Here is a 20,719-nt window from a genome sequence, read left to right on the forward strand (position 1 = left end):
TGAAAAAAAAGCAATCTGAATAGCTGCTGTCTGAAATTATAGGAAATAAAGAGAAATGAAAAAACTAAGCTAGTCAAAAGAAACAAAAAGTGGACAGCAGTTACTTTCTAAAATTTATGAATCTGATATGGAGAACAGAACAGTAGCCAACTGACATATGAAGAATTACTTGAGTTTGCATTAAATGCCAGCATTACAAATAACTTTATATATAGTTAAAACATAAAAGAACTGACATAATATTCTAAATCAAAAGATATCCATTACTGCATCTTTCTTAAAATATTATTTAGTTGCCCCAGATGAACTCAGAAAAAGAAGGCTTTTCTACCAGTGGCAGGAATAAATTCAAGCTGTAATTAAGTGTTCGTTGCCAATAACTACACTACAGGAACAGGACCCAGTCAATAACATGGAAATATGCTTCCAAACCTGCCATCAGTTCATGGAGGGTGGTGGTCTTGGTATCAGATTTAAATATCACCCAAGTATGCTCGCAATGCTAATAGATCGAACCCCTGAACAGATCTCCAAACTCAACTTCCTTATCTTCCACTTAACCTCAAATTCATCACCAAGACCTGCAGACTAAGTCTTGTTTGCCCTGATTTGTAATTAGCATCAACAAGGGAGCAACCAACTTTCACAGTGATCAGACCATTGTTTTCACTGTACAATGATGCCAACATGTGGGTTACTCCACGAATATAACAATAATGCAGTTGTTAAGCAATCAATGTAATCTCTTTCAATTAATCTACAAGAGGCCCAGACATGATACAAATAAAAAACCAGCTGTGAAACACTTGGGAAACCCCTATCACCTTTATCTTCCAAACATACCACATATCATGTTTATAATACAATTAGTAAATATGATATAATTTTAGAAAGTAACTGCTGTCCACTTTTTGTTTCTTTTGACTAGTTTAGTTTTTTCATTTCTCTTTATTTCCTATAATTTCAGACAGCAGCTATTCAGATTTTTTTTCACCCGAGAGACAACTTTTTGTTTCTTTTACTTGTTTCACTTTACTGCCTTTGATCTTATATTTTGAAATCTTATAAAGAAAAGTAGGCCATGAGAACATTGATATGGTAGAGCATCAAGGTGACAAAAAGCGTGAACGATTGTTTCAGTGGCAGATGGGCTGATTTCCTTGGCAGAATGCTACACAGGAAGCGACTGCATAATCTTGCCACAGTGTCTGTTTATGTACCTGACCTGTGAAGGCTGTAAGGCATTGTATGACATCTACTTGAAAAAAAGTGCAATATAGCAACTTTAAAAATGCTGTTGAACTTGATGACCCCTTGTTACACAACTTATTTAGTTGGAATTTTAAAAAAGCACTTTGTCGGATTTGGAAATACGTTCCCAGGCTACTGCCATCAATCCTGTTTTGGACAAGACTGTAGACTGATCAGTACTCATTTAACTTTTTTTTTAAAGAGAGCATATATTTATAAAAAGGAAGAAATAAATTTCACTTAAAGCATTTTCCATGACCTCAAAGTGTCCTAATGTGCTTCAGAGCCAATTAATTAATTTTGAAGTGTTGTTGCCATAATAATATAAGGAAGGAAGACAGTTCATTTGGCCACAACAATAAAATAATTGGCCAGTTAAAATGTTTCAGTGGTATTTATTGGGAGGTAAGTGTTTATTATGATGCAAGGAGAATTCCATTGCTCTTTGAAAAGTGCTGCAGAGTCTCTTGTGTCCAGATGTAACAGCAGGCAAAATCCCACTCCAGTCAGTGCTGCATTGGAATATTAGCCTAATTTTAAGATGTTATGTCCTGAGGTGCAACTTGCATCCATAACTTTTGCCACAAGCTGAAAGTGAGCCGAAGCTGACAACAAAGAATTCATACATAAACATCTGCCTGGCATGTGCTGTTTAAGTTGAATATATGCAAAATGAATTGAAATTAATTTTGGCTTCAGTGTCAGTTGACCATAACATTATGTCAACTTATAAATTAATTTTCAAAGGTTTTTCTCTGGTTTATCCATCAAACATAGTTCATAGATAATTTAAATTAACTTATTCCATTGCAGCATACAATAGTTAAAAAGAAACAAACATTAAGTATTTTTTAAACTCCTAGGTAGCCAAGAATGATTTCTTAACATTCGATTACATGCTGTGCATGGATGAAAGCAATTTAAGGTGAGTGGATTATTGACAGCTATTGTCCTCATTTTCAGCAGTTGAATAGTTTAATAAACATTTAATAGTTTATATTTGAATTGCATTTTAAAATGCCTTTTCAGTTTATAATTTGAGTTTTTTGTCTTTCTTGATATTAAATGGTTTGGGCTTTGTGTTACCTCCATTGTATAGGTTTGTTTAATCAGAGTTGATGCACAGCATCCAGCTATGATAAGTGCTTCCTTGCAATTCTGTGCCTCAGTAGCAGCAAAGTTGCAATGATAAGCATTTCCAATAAGGCATAAGATACACAAGTCGAAATTAGGCCATTCAGCCCATCAAGTCTGCTCCACCATTCAATCATGGCTGATAGGTTTCTCAGCCCCATTTTCCTGCTTTCTCCCTGTAACGTTTGATCCCCTTGGCAATCAAGAACTTATCTATCTCAATTTTAAATATATTCAATGATCTGGCTTCCACAGCCTTCTGTGACAGTAAATTCCACAGAATCATCACTCTCTGGCTAAAAAAGTTTGTTTATCTCCGTTCTAAAAGGTCTTCCCTTTACTCTAAGGCTGTGCCCTCAAGTCGTCGTCTTTCCTGAGTTTATGGGGCCTAAAATTGCTCACAATACTCTAAATGTGGTCTGACCAGAGCATTATAAACCCTCAGATGTACATCCCTGCATTTATATTCTAGACTTCTCGAGATGAATGACAACACTGTATTGGCCCACCTAACTACCAGCTCAACCTGCAGGTTTACTTTGATTTAGAGATGTCTGTGTTGAACTGGTGTATACAAAATTAAAAATCACAACAGCAGGTTATAGTCCAACAGGTTTATTTGGAAGCACTAGCTTTCGGAGGGCTGCTCCTTCACCAGGCGGTTGTGGAGTATGAAATCATGAGACACAGAATTTATGGCAAGAGTTAAGTGCGATGTATCTGAAATTATATATTGAAAAAGACCCGGATTGTTTGTTAAGTCTGTCATCTTTTAGAATGAACATGTTGGTTTTAGTTCTTTCATATGTAAATCGCAGAACTTTTTTAAAGTTTCATTCTCAAGTACACCAATTGCTAAAGTTCACTTGAGAATGTAACTTTAACAAAGTTCTGCAATTTACGTATGAAAGAACTGAAACCAATGTGTTCATTCTAAAAGATGACAGACTGAACGAACAATCCGGGTCTTTTTCAATATGTAATTTCAGTTACATCGCACTGTAAACTCTTGCTATAAATTCTGTGTCTTACAAACTAATACTCCACAACCACCTGATGAAGGAGTAGCACTCTGAAAGCTAGTGCTTCCAAATAAGCCTGTTGGACTATAACCTGGTGTTGTGTGATTTTTAACTTTACAAGTTTGCCTTAAGAGAAACCTGGACTAAGACTCCCAGGTCCCTCTGCACTTCTATTTTCTGAAATTTTAAAAAAAGTTTAAAAATTGTAATTATAAGTTCCTCACTTTTATAACTCCAAAGTACTGCAGATGCTCCAGGTCTAATGTTTAAGGTGCACGTTCCTAGCATCAACATATCTATGGCATTTTCTGGTTTTCTCCACTTGTATGCAGCCTACATTTAAAGCGCTATACATGGTGAGAATGTTGTCAGGAATGAAAGCTATTTGGCGCTCCAGAGTCAGCAGAAATTACAATTTTATATCGTCTTTCATTTGGTCTGAATTATACTCTTTCTTCCACTTCTCTGAAACCATAATGGCATTGTGTATTTAATTGTGATTGGAATTTTTGTTATTTGGGCATATAAAATATATATTCGGAAGCGTTTGCTTAAATTTAGCTTGGGCAAGCTTTCACAGTTAGGGAAATGTAATTTAAAAAATGAAAATTACTTCGGTCCATTTCAGTCTTGTTGGGTGGATGGAAATTAGCAGCATGAGTGATACTTATAATATGGCATTTATATTATTGATCGCTTTCATGGAGACAAAGGATCAGAATCATATTGGTGCAGTAAAGAATGCTGTTGCAGGTCTAACACAATGCTACAATGATATAAAGGAAACATTGACCTGTAATTTATCTTCCATTTAACCCAGACTATAAATTGAGTTCATAATAACCTGGAGTTTAAAGATATTTATACTCCACACTTTTTTTTTTCTCCCATGAATATTTTAAACTGATAAAAATTATCCTGACTACTGATTGTTGAAGCTTTAGTGATGAACCTATTATTTGTCTTTAAAGAACAAACTAGTACTTGGTAGTGTGTGCTCACTATTTTTTAACCACCAAACAATATACTTAAGTTTATTATGAAACCTGAGATTTTAAATCTGATATTTGCCTTTTGGAGTCTTGGTCACAACCTCTGTATATCAGTAAAGTACTAAAGCTGAAGAGCAACATGCTGTACACTACACCAGCAATATGCTGTAACTGAAGAAGCATTCCTTGCTGCACCAGTGAGTCTGATCCTTTGTCTCCATGATAGAGACCCATTATATATTTTTCAGATGATTTGTAGTTCAGGTTGAGTTTCAGGTTGTAAGTTTCCACGCTGAGCTGGTAGGTTTGTTCTCAGACGTTCTGTCACCATGCTAGATAACATCATCAGTGAGCCTCCGTTGAAGCACTGGTGTTCTGTCCCACTTTATATTTGTGTGTCTTGGTCTGTTAAGGTGGGTGATATCATTTCCGGTTCTTTTTCTCAGTGGTTAGTAAATGGGGTCCAAATCGATGTTTGATGGAGTACTGGTTTGAATGTCAGGCCTCTCGCAACTCCTGTGTGTGTCTCTGTTTAGCCTGTCCTAGGATGGATGAGTTGTCCCAGTTGAAGTGGGGTCCTTCTTCGTCTGTGTGTAAGGATACTCGTGATAGCTGGTCGTGTCTTTTGGTGGCTAGTTGGTGCTCATGTATCCTGGTGGCTAGTTTTCTGTCAGCCCAAGGTAGTGTTTGTTGCAGTCCTTGCAGGGTATTTTGTATATGACATTTGATTTGCTGGTTGTTGCTACAGGGTCTTTTAGGTTCATCAGTAGCTGTTGCAGTGTGTTGGTTGGTTTGTGGGCTACTGTGATGCCAAGAGATTGGAGTAGTCTGGTAGTCATCTTCAAGATGTCTTTTGATGTTGGTTTTGACTAGTCTCTGGACGTGTTGTATCTTTTTGTTTGGGTTTGTTTTGTTTTAAGAATCAGTGGACTGTGTTTATCGGGTACTGGTTGTTGAATATGTAGTGTAGGTATTTTTCTTCCGCTGCTCATAGTTCCTGGCTGCTGTAGTGTGTTGTGGCCTCTTCAAATAATGTCCTCATGCAGCTCCATTTGTGGGTGTTGGGATGGTTGCTCCTCAGTATAGTTGAGTATCTGGTCTGTGTGTGTTGCTTTCCTGGAGCTTTCCCAGCATACCAACGTACAGACTAGCAAAGGAACTTCACCGTAAACTGAAATACCTCGTGGAACACATATGCCACTCCATCCTCTCCACCCAAGAACTCCTGAAGAACATCAAAGACACCAAGATAGAAGAGGACAAGGTCATGGTCTCCTTCGATGTAATGGCGCAATTCACATCAATTAACATCACTTTGGCCAAAGAAACACTGACCTCCACTACTAGACGAACCAAGGACCCAAACACCTGACAGTATCAACCCCATCAGCAAGGACAGCATCCTCAAGTTAGTAGACCTGTGCCTTACTACCCATTTCACCTTCAACGACAAGACCTGCAAACAAATCAACAGAACAACCTTGAGATCACCAATACGAGGATTCTTAGCAGAAGCAGTGATGCAGAGACTAGAACGAATAGTCTTCCCCATGATCCAAACTTTGGGTCCACTGTATGGATGACCCCTTTGTCATCAGAAAACGGAACAAATTAGAGGAAACCGACAATATCATTAACAACATCCTTGCTGGCATAAATTTCACCAAAGAGGAAGAGAACAACAACAGACTCTCCTTCCCAGATGTCACAGTGGAACGAACAGTCAATGGAGAACTGCAGACCAGTGTCTACAGGAAAGCAACCCACTCCCAACGCCCACAAACAGAACTGCATCAGGACGTTATTTATTTGGGCCACTCGGGATCTACGAGCAGCAGAAGAAAAATACCTATACAGCATATTTAAGAACCACGGGTACCTGATAAGCACAGTCCACTGATTCTTAAACAACAAAGGAGAAAGTGAGGACTGCGGATGCTAGAGTCTTAAACAACAAACCCAGCTCTTAAACAACAAACCCAAACAAGAAGACACAACACACCCAGAGACTCTAGCCACACTACCATACTATTATGCATCAAAGACATCTGATGATGACCAGACTACTCTGACCTCTTGGCATCATAATAGCCCCCAAAAACACTGAACACACTGAAACAGCTACTGATGAACCTAAAGGACCATGTACAACAACCAGCAAATCAAATGTCATATACAAGATATCCTACGAGGACTGCAACAAATACCACATCGGACAGACAAGCAGAAAACTAGCCACCAGGTTATACGAGCACCAAGTGGCCACCAAAAGACATGACCAGCTATCACTAGTATCCTTACGCACAAATGAAGAAGGACACCACTTAAACTGGGACAACACATTCATCCTAGGACAGGCTAAACAGATACATGTATGGGAATTTCTAGAGACCTGGCATTCAAACCAGAACTCCGTTAATAAACACAGCGACTTGGACCCCATTTACCAACCTCTGAGGAAAAGAACTGAAAGTGATATCACCCACCTTAACAGACCAAGACACAAATATAAAGCAGGACAGAACACCAGCACTTCAACAGCGGCTCACTGAAGACATTACCTGGCATGATGATGAAGTTTCTGAGAACAAACTACCAGCTTAGCGAACAAACTTACAACCCAAACCCATTATATAATTGGCAAATTAAATATTATTCATATTGACATGTTCCACCACCACAAAAAGATTGAAACTAACCAAAACAATTTTCAATTATTACATTTCTCTGACTGGAAAAAATTACACATCAATTTGAGCAATAACTTCTGAATGTGTTTTAATTTTGCTTTCCTTGAAATGTCAGCAAAGCAGTTGGAATGGCTTTTCATCTTCACTACTTGGTTGGTTATCAAGTAGATTATTTTGCCATTTGTAGAGTGATGAAAACTATCCAAGTCTGCAAGCAATTACAGTACATCAAAGCAGTAGCAGATGCACAAAATTCTCTTCCATTTGTAAGATTCTGTAATATTCATTGGAAACTGGAGAGTAGTATAGTGATCTGACTTCAAGAGGCAGCTTTTGATAAATCTAGAAAGTATATATTGCAAATTTTATTAACTGGCACCTGTGGGATCAAATATTTCAGTTGATCCACAAGTGCACATAATCAATGTTTTTAATGCTTTTATGATTTAGTGTTTTTATTTAATGTTTTTATTTAACGTAGGGGGTGCACACATGATTGTACTTTATTTGCAACATCAATCACTTAAAAAATAATGTATCTTTGCTTTAAATAAAACTTACCAGTAGAGAGCCTTCTTGTATCCTTTTATCACTGAGATTGTGATAATACAGTTTACTTCCAGTTTTTCAGTTGTATAACTTTTGCTTGTTTATGGAGAGTACCACTTCATAAGGTGGCAATTAAAACAAAGTTTGCTGTAGAAAGCTCCCTACTTGTCCATTGTATGCATTAATGAATGAAAGATTCCAGTGGTAAATCTATATTAGACAATAGAAAATAGGTGCAGGAGTAGGCCATTCAGCCCTTCGAGCCTGCACCGCCATTCAATATGATCATGGCTGATCATTCCTAATCAGTATCCTCTTCCTTCCTTATCTCCATAACGCTTGATTCCACTATCCTTGAGAGCTCTATCCACCTCTTTCTTAAATGAATCCAGAGACTGCGCCTCCACTGCCCTCTGGGGCAGAATATTCCACACAGCCACCACTCTCTGGGTGAAGAAGTTTCTCCTCATCTCTGTCCTAAATGGTCTACCCATTATTTTTAAGCTGTGTCCTCTGGTTCGGCACTCACCCATCAGCGGAAACATGTTTCCTGCCTCCAGAGTGTCCAATCCTTTCATAATCTTATATGTCTCAATCAGATCCCCTCTCAGTCTTCTAAACTCAAGGGTATACAAGCCCAGTCGCTTCAGTCTTTCAGTGTAAGGTAACCCCGCCATTCCAGGAATTGACCTTGTGAACCTACGCTGCATTCCCTCAATAGCCAGAATGTCTTTCTTCAAATTTGGAGACCAGAACTGCATACAGTACTCCAGGTGTGGTCTCACCAGGGCCCTGTACAGCTGCAGAAGCACCTCTTTGCTTCTATACTCAATTCCTGTTGTTATGAAGGCCAGCCTTCTTCACTACCTGCTGTACCTGCATGCTTGCCTTCATTGACTGGTGTACAAGAACACCAAGATCTCTATGTACTGCCCCTTTACCTAAATTGATTCCATTGAGGTAGTAATCTGCCTTCCTGTTCTTGCCACCGAAGTGGATAACCATACATTTATCCACATTAAACTGCATCTGCCATGCATCTGACCACTCACCTAACTTGTCCACGTCACCCTGTAATCTCCTAACATCGTCATCACATTTCACCCTGCCACCCAGCTTTGTATCATCAGCAAATTTGCTAATGTTATTGCTGATACCATCTTCTATATCATTAACATATATTGTAAAAAACCAACCCTTCATTTGGTCTCTGCCTTAGGGTTGCTATGCTTTCCACTTCAAATATTTCTGCTGTGCAACAGTGTCACTATTTAGAACCAGCTTTCTTCCTTAGCCTCTATTCCTTTTAAATAATTAGAGCTCATTACATTCATTTAAACCAATAAACAAATTATAGTTTCTGATGGCATCTCTTTTTATATAACGTGGGTCTAGTTGTAAGTGCTCTTACCTTTTACACTGTGAAGAATGTAACACATCTGGAAGTATGAGTAGCTAGGAGCTTCAAGGTTTAAATTTAAAAAAACCTTCGTTTGGCACATTTGTCAAGCAATTGAATGAGCAATTTTTAACCTCATGGTCTTTCAGGAAATTCTACACCCCACTGTAAAATTAGCCAATAGAGATTAAGTTAATTTGTCTCCAATAAGTTAGTTTTTAATCACTGGGCAAATATCTGAGTCTTTCAATTTTAATTTTAACATTTAAAACAGTAAGTAAATCAAGATGCAGCAAAAGTTAAAGGCAAGAAAACTTTGAAGAAAATTGATTTATTATGTGACTTAATACCCCCAAGCTTGCATAAACTCGCAAATTACAGATGAGACTAAATTACAGTCCACAATTATTACCTGTTCACAGAATTCTTTTCGTGTTTGGTAGTTCCAAAGAAATTGGCTTCTATGCATATTCTAAGGAATTGCTATAGAATTCAAACTTTTAAGACACGTAAAGAGGAGTTGGGTCAGTGATGCTTTTTCTTCCTGTGTTTTTATTCAAAGGAATTAAAAAGAATGGGCCAGAATTCACTATTCTCTTTCACCCATACCTGTTAAATTTTCTAGAGCTTTTGCAGTGGAAATTGCTGCATGTGGAGATGGAAAGGGTGTGGCACCATCAACAATGCACTCACGAACCAAATCAGATTGAATACTTGTGAAATAAACAGCATATGATCAAAACCTGAAATGTGAGAATAGTTGTGGTTCTGTTTTCCGAGCTGGGAATTTGTGTTGCAGACGTTTCGTCCCCTGTCTAGGTGACATCCTCAGTGCTTGGGAGCCTCCTGTGAAGCGCTTCTGTGATCTTTCCTCCGGCACTTGTAGTGGTTTGAATCTGTCACTTCCGGTTGTCAGTTCCAGCTGTCCATTGCAGTGGCCGGTATATTGGGTCCAGGTCGATGTGCTTATTGATTGAATCTGTGGATGAGTGCCATGCCTCTAGGAATTCCCTGGCTGTTCTCTGTTTGGCTTGTCCTATTATAGTAGTGTTGTCCCAGTCGAATTCATGTTGCTTGTCATCTGCATGTTTGGCTAAGGAAAGCTGGTCGTGTCGTTTCGTGGTTGGTTGGTGTTCATGGATGCGGATCGTTAGCTGTCTTCTTGTTTGTCCGATGTAGTGTTTTTGTGCAGTCCTTGCATGGGATTTTGTACACTACATTGATTTTGCTCATGCTGGGTATCGGGTCCTTCGTTCTGGTGAGTTGTTGTCTGACTACTGCGACCACTAGGACTCATAACAGCACACAAACCAACAGCCACTCTCAGACAGCAACTCACCCGAACGAAGGACCCGATACCCAGCATGAGCAAAACCAATGTAGTGTACAAAATCCCATGCAAGGACTGCACAAAACACTACGTAGGACAAACAGGAAGACCGCTAATGATCAGCATCCATGAACACCAACTAGCCATGAAACGACACACCCAGCTATCCTTAGTAGCCAAACACGCAGATGACAAGCAACATGAATTCAACTGGGACAACACTACTATTATAGGACAAGCCAAACAGAGAACAGCCAGGGAATTCCTAGAGGCATGGCACTCATCCACAGATTCAATCAATAAGCACATCGACCTGGACCCAATATACCGACCACTGCAATGGACAGCTGGAACTGACAACCGGAAGTGATAGATTCAAACCACTACAAATGCCGGACGAAAGATCGCAGAAGCGCTTCACAGGAAGCTCCCAAGCACTGAGGATGTCACCTAGACAGGGGACGAAATGTCTGCAACGCAAATTCTCAGCTCGGCGAACAGAACCACAACAACGAGCACCTGAGCTACAAATCTTCTCACAAACTTTGAATGTAAGAATAGTGAATGCAATCTCAAATTGATGTGGAAAACACAGTGGCCGGGGGGGCAGGATATTGAAAAAGTAAATCTCCCACAATTAAAGTTGAAGGAATACTCGTAGCAGTTATTTTTAAATAAGAGGTGATTTTGTAGTAATTAAGAGATTTCTCATGCGATTCGAAAGGGATTCCCACATCCTAATAAAGAATAAAAATGTGTCTAATTTTCTTACTCTTGGCAATAAAAAGTGTTAAGACTGAAGTTTGAGGAATGCACCGTTGCTATCTAGTCCTACAAATGCACTGGTCTTGGCATCACATTAAATGCCTTATCCATTCACCAATGTAGCCAATTATAAACTTGAAATTGGGTTTAGAATTAAAGGAACTATCAACCAAGTTTCTTAAATAAACAACAGCACTATAACAGCATTTCTTGTGAAAACTGGACTCATTCATCAAGGACGTAAAGCTTATTAAAATCTATCTACCACACAAGCATACACAGCAGATCCCAATTACAGAAAAAAATTAAAGAATTTTTTCCTCCGAGTTAAAAAAAATCTCACAACTCCAGGTTATGGTTCAACAGGTTTATTTGGAAGCACTAGCTTTCGGAGCGCTGCTCCTTCATCGGAGGTTAACTTGGACTAGAAACATTTTTGACCAATAAGTGTTAATTCTTAAAGAGATATAGTATGAAAGTTCAATGTGGTTTTCAATCGGTGGTGTCGCGGGTGTCACAATATACAGGCAATTGTAACTGAGACCTTTGTCCATGTAGTTCATTCAAAAATGTCGAAGAACCCTCTTCTGACTCTTCAGGGAAACAGCGGAATGATGTTTTAATTGACACTCTGAACCTCACGCATGCTTTTTGCAGAAATGCAGAAATAAGCTGAGTAGTTTCTCTCGCTCAGGAGTCTGGACCGCAAATGAACTCCAAACAATTTCTAAAACATCTGAAAGCTGTTAACCTCGGCATGTGACTTACAATAGATAAGTCCAAGCAGAAGTGTTAAAAGTCCCAGTGTGCCCTTTAAAAAGTGTGTCCAGGTTTCTCCCCAGTCTTTTCAAATGAACCACTAATTACAATTCCTTAAACACAAATCCTAAAATTAATTGCAATGATGAAACATCTTCATAACACAAGGTTGTCAAAAAAAGGTCGTGGAAGCAGGATTAAGCAAGTTAAATTTCCAATTAATCTGATGATTGGGTACACAGTCGTTAAGCATAAAGCAAACGTTTCCTATTTGAAAAAGTGCTACAGGATCACTTGTATGTGTGCCTTGATTTAATATTACTCCCAACATACTCCTGTACTAGATTATATGCTGAAGACTTGAGGAAATTTGGAACTGCAGCCTTCTTATTCAGCCTGGAGCAGCACCACCAAACGACTTAATGCTATTATATAAATCCTGTGTCCTAGGTTGTCTTTTCTTTTGTGTTAGTGTAGCAAATAAGAATAATATTCCACTGCAGATGTGGTACAAGAACCAGAGAACCCTTGAAGAATTTTACCCCTTAATGAGGAGTAATACTTACCATATTACTTTATTATAAGAAATGTTGACTATAACTCTCTTTTCTATTTAAGCAGAACAGTGATCAGATATTAAACAACATTATAACCTCTGGTATTTATTTTATAGCCTTGAGGCAAAAGCAGTTTCTGCCAATCATTCTTAGAAACCTTTCTTCAGTGTACATATAACAGTCAACGCTAGATTAACCATCTTTAGCCGGAAGTGTTAAGTGGATATGTCATTTCAACCTCCCAAGGTCTCCTGTGTCACTGATGCCAGTCTTCGGCCAATTTGATTCGCGTCATGTGATGTGAAGAAATGGCTGAAGCAGGGAATTCTGCAAAGGCTATGGGCCCTGACAATAATCCGGCAACTGTACTGAAGACCGTTGGAACTAGCTCCAAGTTGTTCCAGTACAGCTACAACACTGGCACCTACCTGAGGAATAAAGTTCAGGTGTGTCCTGTCCTCAAAAGGCAGGATAAATCCAACCCAGCTAACTACTGCCTCATCGGTCTAGTCTTCACTATCAACAAAGTGTTGAAAGGTGTCTTCAAAGGCCATCAAGCAATACTTAAATAGCAATAACCTGCTTATTGATGCTTAGTCTCCACTAAAGTCACTCAGCTCCTTACTTCATTACAACCATAATAAAAACATGGACAAAAGCATGGATAGTAGATTGGCTTGAGGCAGAAAATAGCAGGTGCAGAAAATGCATGAATGATTTCCTGATTGGCAGGTTGTGACGGATGGAGGGGTGTGTTGAAGTCTCAACATTTTCTAACTTATATCAGTGGCTTACGTAGGGGGAAAAAGACATGGTAGTTAACTGTGCAGGTAACATCAAGTTAGGTAGGAAAGTATATCATAAAGATGACGTAAAATTGCAGACAATAAAGATAGGTTGAATGAGAGGGCAAAAACCCTGACTGGACTATAATGTAGGAAATATGAAGCTCACTTGGGGCAGAAGAATAAAACAATAGAGTATCACATAAATGGAGAACTGCTGAATTCCAAGGTGCATAGAGAATTAGACGCTCTGGTGCGTGAGTCACAAAGTATTATTGTGCAAATACAACACACAATGAGGGAAAAATCTAAAGTTGCTCACTTTGGTAGGAGAATAAAAAGACACAGTATTACATAAATGGAGAGCAACTACATAATTCCAAGGTGCAGAGGGATCTAGCTGTTCTGGTGCATGAATCTCAAATATTAATATGCTGAAGTAATTAGGAAGGCTAATGGAATGCTGTCCTTTATTATGAGAGGAATTCAACATAAAAGTAAGGATGATGTGCTATAGTTATTGAGAGTATTGGTGTGATTACATCTTGAATACTGTATATTTCCAATGTCCTTATTTAAGAAAGATTTACCAGTGTACAGAGAGCAAAAGGATAGTAAAGGAGAAAGCAGAACCTATCAGGGAAGAAGGGAATTTGAGAGATTTTTGTTTCTGTGTTCACAAGGTAAGAGATGATTTAGATATAGTCTCTATCTACATAAGTCGCTAGGGCCAAATGGATTATTACGTAGAATGTTGAAGGAGGTCAGGGAGGAAATAGCAGATATTCTGAGGATTATTTCCTCATCTTCCCTGGACACAGGTGAGATGCTGCAGGACCGGAGGAATGGAAACATGGTTCTGTTGCTTAAAAAGGGCATTAAAAAAACCAAACAATTACAATCCAGTTAGTCTTACTACAGTAGGTGGAAAATTGTTAGAATCAATCCTGCTAGATCTGTCAGTTAGAAAGGCGTGGACTAGTCAGGGATAGTTAGCATGGCTTTGTTAAAGGAAGGTCATGGCATACAAATTTGATTGAATTCTTTGAGGAAGTGACAAGGAGGATCAATAAGGAAGTACAGTGGATGTTGCCAACATGGACTTTAGTAAGGTATTTGACAAGGTCCCACATGGCAAAAAAGTAAAAGCCCATGGGATGCAGGATAACATGCTGAATTAGATTCAAAGTTGGTTTAGTAACAGGAATCAAAAGGTGATGGTTGATGTCTGGCCTTATGCATGGAAAGCTGATTCAAGTGGTATTCCACAGAGCTCTGTGTTTGGGTTCCTACTGTCTGTTTTATACATTAATGATTTGGGCTTGAACATGGGGTGCACAATTGGGAAATTTGCAGATGACACAGAAATTGGCCATGTTTTGAATGATGTAGAGGATAGCCGTAAGTCTAATATCAATGGGTTGGTGGAGTGGGGAGGAAAGTGGCAGATGAAGTTCAACTCTGATAAATGTGACGTAATGCATTTACGGAGATCACACAGTAAGAAGGTATACAAAATAAATGGAAATATATTGTGGGGGTAGATGAAATGAGAGATCTTGGCGTGCACAGGTCCCTAAACATGACAGTGCATGTAGCTAAGGTAACAAATAAGGTATATGGAATGCTCTCCTTCAATGATAGGCATGCAATACAAAAGTAGGTATATAATGACGAAACTGTATAAAATCCTGGTGAGGCCACAAATAAATGTTGTGTGCGCTTACAGGAAGAATGAAATTACTCTGGAGAAAGTGTAGAGAATATTTACTTGGATGTTGCCAGGGCTGGAAATTGTAGTTTAGAGGAGAGATTGGTGAAGTTGGGATTGTTTTCCTTGTAATAGAGAAGGCTGAGGGGTGACATGACTGAGGTATACAAAATTCTGAAGAGTAAAGTAGACAGGAGGAACCTGTTTCCCTTGACAAACAGTTCAAAAGCCAAGTATCATAGATTCAAGCTAAGTGGCAGAAGGATTAGAGGGGAAGTGAGGAAAAGCATCTTTACACAAAGGGTTTTGGGTGTCTGGAATTTGCTGCCTGAGTTGGTGGTGGAGGCAGAGACCCGAAACTCTTAAAAATGCCTAGAAGCGAACTTGAGTAATGTAAGCTGCTGGGCTATGGACTATGGAAGAAGATGGGATTACAAAGGGCATTTGGGTGTTTTGGGTCCACATGGAGAAGATGGGCTGAAAGGCCCCCCTTCTGTGCTGTATCGTTTCAACAGTATTATTCTGTGGAAAGGATGGAAAATGCATTGAGGCCAATTCAAAGACAATTACTGGATTGATCGCTGAGATGAGCAATTGTACAACTCCGGAACTCTCTGCCTTTGAAAGGATTTATTTGAAATCACAAACTTTTGGATCGTGGCCTCCTTTTCAGCTAAAGTAAGAGAAAAGTACATTGAATATATAGGCAGAGAGATCAATGGCAGAGAGATCTCTGTGTCTGTTTGCTTCTCTCTCACTTCACCTTTTAAAGGGGCTACACTCCGAAAGCTTGTGATTTCAAATAAACCTGTTGTACTATGACCTGGTGTCGGGTGATTTCTGACTTTGTCCATTCCAGTCTAACATTGCAGCTCCATATCTTAGAAGATATTGAAGATAGGGGTCATTGAATATTTTTCTTCTCCTATTTTGTCTGCCGTAATAGTTACGACAATCTGTACTAGACCTCAATATTTGCTGCATTAATAGTTTGGATATGTATCCTGATGGCACAAAAATTAGTGACTTAATGTAGTTTTGAGCATAAAACTAAAAAGGAACATTTTTGGGTTAAACAAATGTGCAAAACTGGCAGTGAATTTCAACATTGGTAAGTGGCAGGTCATCTATTTTGAGCCAAAAAAGGAAAGAACTTCAGTATTTAATCAGCTAAAATCTAGGAATGGTAGAAGTTCAGAGGTTTTAGAATCCGTATACACTGATAATAAAAATATATAGACATCGAAGATAGGAGCATGTATTGGCCTTTCAGCCCTTCAAGCTTGTCTGCCATTCAATATGATTATGGCTGATCATCTAATTTTGTACCCTGTTCCGGCTTTCACTCCACACTTTTTTTTCATCCCTTTAGTCGGAAGAACTATATCCAACTCCTTGAAAAATATGATAGTCAGGTACATAAAATCAAAAAGACTGATAATATTATCATCTTATAACTCAAGTCAAGCCTTGCTCAGTTGATTGCACTCTCACCTGAGCCACAAGGATTTGGATTCAAGTTCTTGACCACAAAAATTAGTGCAGTACTGAGGCAAAAATGTAAAGTGAATCCAAAAAAAACCCAGAGCACTATTTTGAAGATGAGCAGGACATTTGTTCCATGTTGTTGCCAAAATTACATCCCTCAGTTCGAATCACAAGCAATGGCTACATTTCAAAGGTACTTCAATGTGCTGTAAAGCATTTTTAGAAGGTACGTAGGCATAAAGAGGGCTATGTCAATGCCAATCAGTTTTTTTTCTTCCTGGCGGGCTAGAGTATAAAAGGTAGGGGAGGGGATTAGTTCTGCTACAGCTATACCAAATCCCTTGGTAGACTATACCTGTAACGCTTTAACATTTAGCACTGCTTCTTAGAGAGTGTGTACTAACTTAAGAAGGAATGCAGCACAAATTTAACAAAATGCGACCTGTCTCCTAAGGGCTAGATTAAGATGAGAGATTGCTAGAATTGCATTCCCTATGATAACGCAATATCACTGAATGATTTGATTAGCACATTGTAAGGAAACAGTTGATGAAAAGAAAGGGACATAAACTTAAGGTCAGGAACAGGCAATTAGGAGAGAACTTATAACACACTTGCTGCAAAGTGTGACAAAAGGATGGAAGCTTCGCACAAAGGAGTGGGTGCTATCTTGATGAATAATTTTAATTGTGAAAATTGGTTGTTTTTTTAATCATAGAAGTGTTAGAGCACACAAGAAGCCATTCAGCCCTGCATTAGCTCTTCAAATGAGCATCATTACCTAGTGCCAATCTCCTGCTTAGTCTCCATTTCTTTGCACATTATTTCTCCCCTAATAATCCTCTTGAATGACTCAATTGAACCTGTCTCCACCACACTTCCAGGCCAAGTATTCCATATTCTAATTACTTTGAAAACGTTTTTTCTTACATCATATTTACTCCATTTGCAAATCTCTTTAAATCTATGCCCTCTTGTTCTTGTTTCTTTTAAGTTTCTCCTTTATGCTCTAGACAACTTGCTCATGATTCTGAAAACCTCTATCAGATCTCCTCTTCACCTTCTCTCCAAAAAGAACAGTCTCAACTTCTTCAGTCTGTCCTTATATGAGAAGTTCCTCATCCCTGAAACTGTTCTTGCAAATTACTTCTGCACTCTCTCCATTATGTTTACACAACTATAACATGGCACTCAGAACTGTACAGAGTACTTCAGCTGAAGTCTAACAAGTGTCATATACAAGTTCAACTCCTTGCTCTTGTATTTTATTGCCCCTACTGGTACTATATGCTTTATTAACTACTCTCCAACTGTTCTTCCACCTTCAATGATCTGTGCCCTTGTACACCAAGGTCCCTCTGCTCCTGCACCCACTGTAGATATGCCCCCTCTTTTTTTTATTGTCTTTGTGTTATTCCTACCAAATAACTTTTATATTGACCCTCTCTAGTCATTTCATTAATTTGTCTGTGTCCTTGCTGTGTTCTACATTGTCCTCCTCACAGTTTATAACTCTTCCAAGTTTTATGTCATTTGCAACCTTGGAAATTTTCTCCCCATTCATCAGAATCTAGATCATTAATATATATCAGCAAGAGCAAAGGTCCCGATATCAACCACTGGAAAACTCCAATTCAAACCTTCCTCCAATCCGAATAATATCCATTAATCATTATTCTGTGCTTCCAATCAATTTGGGATATTTTGTCATGTTGCTGCCATCTCTTATAGCCTGTTATTTTTCTCAAATGTGTTGTGACACTGTATCTGATGTCTTGTTCATGTACACTATATGAATAGGGATATCCTCATCTAGCCTTTCTGTTACTTGCCCAAATACTTCAAGTTAGTCAGTCACATCAAAAGCAGATCCAGGATTTACACCATCCATTTCGTCTCAGTGCTGATTGAAACCTATTTTGCACTAACAACAAATGTGGAGTATAAGTGTATCTTTGATTGTTGATCATATTGAGGGTTGAGAGTGTGGCACTGGAAAAGCACAGCCAGTCAGACAGCATCTGAGGAACAGGAGATTGGATGTTTCGGGCATAAGTCCTTCATGGAATTGAGGATTGTCTGATATGCTTCAATGAGTCCTACTTTGAGCATTGCATCTGCTTCTTACATGTTAGGTGGGGCTGGGCATCATTTATTTTATTTGTAACATAAATTAGAATGCCCAACATATGCTACTAATCATTGGTGAGTGATTTTTGTTCAGCTATATCCGTGACTACTTAAGACTCAAAAAATAGGATGACAATGAAGTGTCTTATTACATGGATGACCCCCATTTTGTATTTCACTTAACACTTACATGAAACCTTTCATTATCTCAAATTTAATCCATGAAGCAAATTCAAAAAAGTTGATCTCTGAATTAATATTGAATTGATATATTTGTCATTCCTTTACCAAATTGTATACAATAGATTCATTTTTAAAATTTGACCCGATTGATAGTCAATAGTTTTATCAAAATATATTTCTTTAAATAGTGTTTACCATATTCTGTATGGTAGCTACATTTTTAGTTTATCAATGTTGAAGAATAATGGGAATAATCTAATATTGAATTTATTATTCAATTGTTTGATTGTAAATCTGGAGAGGAAACTTAATTTATATCTGATAAATTTGCAGAGATTTAAAAAAGATGGCTGCTAAAGTACAGAACTTCAAATCCGAAATAAAGCTGCTTGGCTCATTTGATCCACAGAATCATCTTATTATACAAGATCCTTATTACGTAAGTAGTGAAAATTTCTAATTTATTTATTTTTGTACAGACAAAATTTAAAGTTGTCAAAGAACTTGGAAAATCCAGAAAGCAGATAGATGAATGTGTGCTTTATTTTTAATTCCCATGTTCAATGCTTCGTAATGATTATGTATGTTCAAGATGTGTTTTTAACTTCTTTCTTTTGTTGCTCCAGGGAACGGAAGCAGATTTTGAAGAAGTGTACGAACAGTGTTTAAGATGTTGCACAGCATTTCTAGAGACCACCACATAACTGTGCTAAGGGCAGTTTTAGCATGTTTGAAAAATAATCTTCAATGAGTAAAAATCTTGCCAGTATTACTGCTTTCAAACTTAGAAAACTCTTCTCTGAAATTGAATTTAAATATTTTAGAAAATCACATTAGCTTTGAATGTTTCATTATTTACTTTGTTCTGGAGAGATAGTAGTTTTCCTCCAAGGCATGTGAGTGTGGATTTCATCCACACGAACTTAACGCAAATTTGTGATTAAATGTGTAAATTATGGTTCGTTTTCAGGAATTGCTAGTGAGAAGACTTTCAGAAGAACATGGCATTGTTTAATAAAGAATTGCTGTCAACTTGCTCTTCTTATTGAAAATTGATTTGTGTTTCAGAAATAATGAATAAATGTGCATGACAAAATTCTTAAGTTACAGTGAAATTTTTTAATGTGTTAGAGTTGAGTTAGAATAACTCCTTCACTTTAAATTATACTCTAATTTTTGTTCTAGTTACATAGCAACAATGTTTAGTAATATGAAGTTTTGCAGCAACCCAAAATATGTAATGAATGGTCCTTTATACTTAAACATTTTATTAATGTTAACTATTGTTTGAAAACTGAAAACACCTTTCCATTAATTATCTTTTGTTAAATTCAGATTGCTTAATTGATCCAAAATGTACTTGAACTGCAGTAAGAATGCAAGATCTAATGGTAGCGGATGCTTGATTTGATTGTGACCAATTACAATAAAGTATTTTGCTTCACTATGGTTCCTTTCTGTCAATACTTTATGAATTTCATGTTTAATCGTTTTTCTTATTTCTCTTCCATGTTGTGAGAGTACACCCTCGCTCTGGAAAAGGCATTGCGCACAGGCATAAAAATTACCTCACAGGTAGTTCCTTCATGCTTTCTCATTCCTGACTTCAACAGTCCCGAGGACCTGCACCCTTGGTTGCATGTTCCTGCTATGTTAGAGATTCTGACATCAAAAAATTTTAAGAAAATTTCCAGCATGTATGACAGTAGATTAAACAAGTATTGTGCTAAAATATAAATTAACAGTAAATTGCATTTATATAATGCCTTGAATCCAGTTAAATATCCTAAGTCACTTTACAGGAATGTGATCAAACATAGTTTGACATAGAACTGCATGAGGATACCAAAACAGGTGAGAGGAATATTAGAGGAGAAAGAGGTGTAGAGGCCTGGGAGATTTTCAAACTGCAAGTAAGGGCACATAGATGTTGGTACATATAGAGGCTGCCAGCAACCCATTGAGCACCAGTCA

The 20,719-nt window shown here is 38.0% G+C and overlaps 1 protein-coding gene across 2 annotated transcripts in view; it reads left to right on the forward strand.

Annotated features, from left to right (window-relative positions):
• Positions 1-20,189, forward strand: part of acp1 (acid phosphatase 1) — a 43,047-nt gene extending 22,858 nt beyond the window's left edge. For both annotated transcript variants that reach the window (XM_072560989.1, XM_072560984.1), the window contains exons 4-6: positions 2,115-2,176; positions 19,079-19,184; positions 19,372-20,189. In XM_072560989.1, coding sequence (XP_072417090.1) covers positions 2,115-2,176; positions 19,079-19,184; positions 19,372-19,449 — 246 coding nt within the window. In that variant the 3' untranslated portion in view covers positions 19,450-20,189. The remainder of the gene's footprint in view (positions 1-2,114; positions 2,177-19,078; positions 19,185-19,371) is intronic.
• Positions 20,190-20,719: the final 530 nt, after the last annotated feature.

Source organism: Chiloscyllium punctatum, chromosome 3 (genome assembly GCF_047496795.1).
Source record: "Chiloscyllium punctatum isolate Juve2018m chromosome 3, sChiPun1.3, whole genome shotgun sequence".
Classification (NCBI taxonomy): domain Eukaryota; kingdom Metazoa; phylum Chordata; class Chondrichthyes; order Orectolobiformes; family Hemiscylliidae; genus Chiloscyllium; species Chiloscyllium punctatum.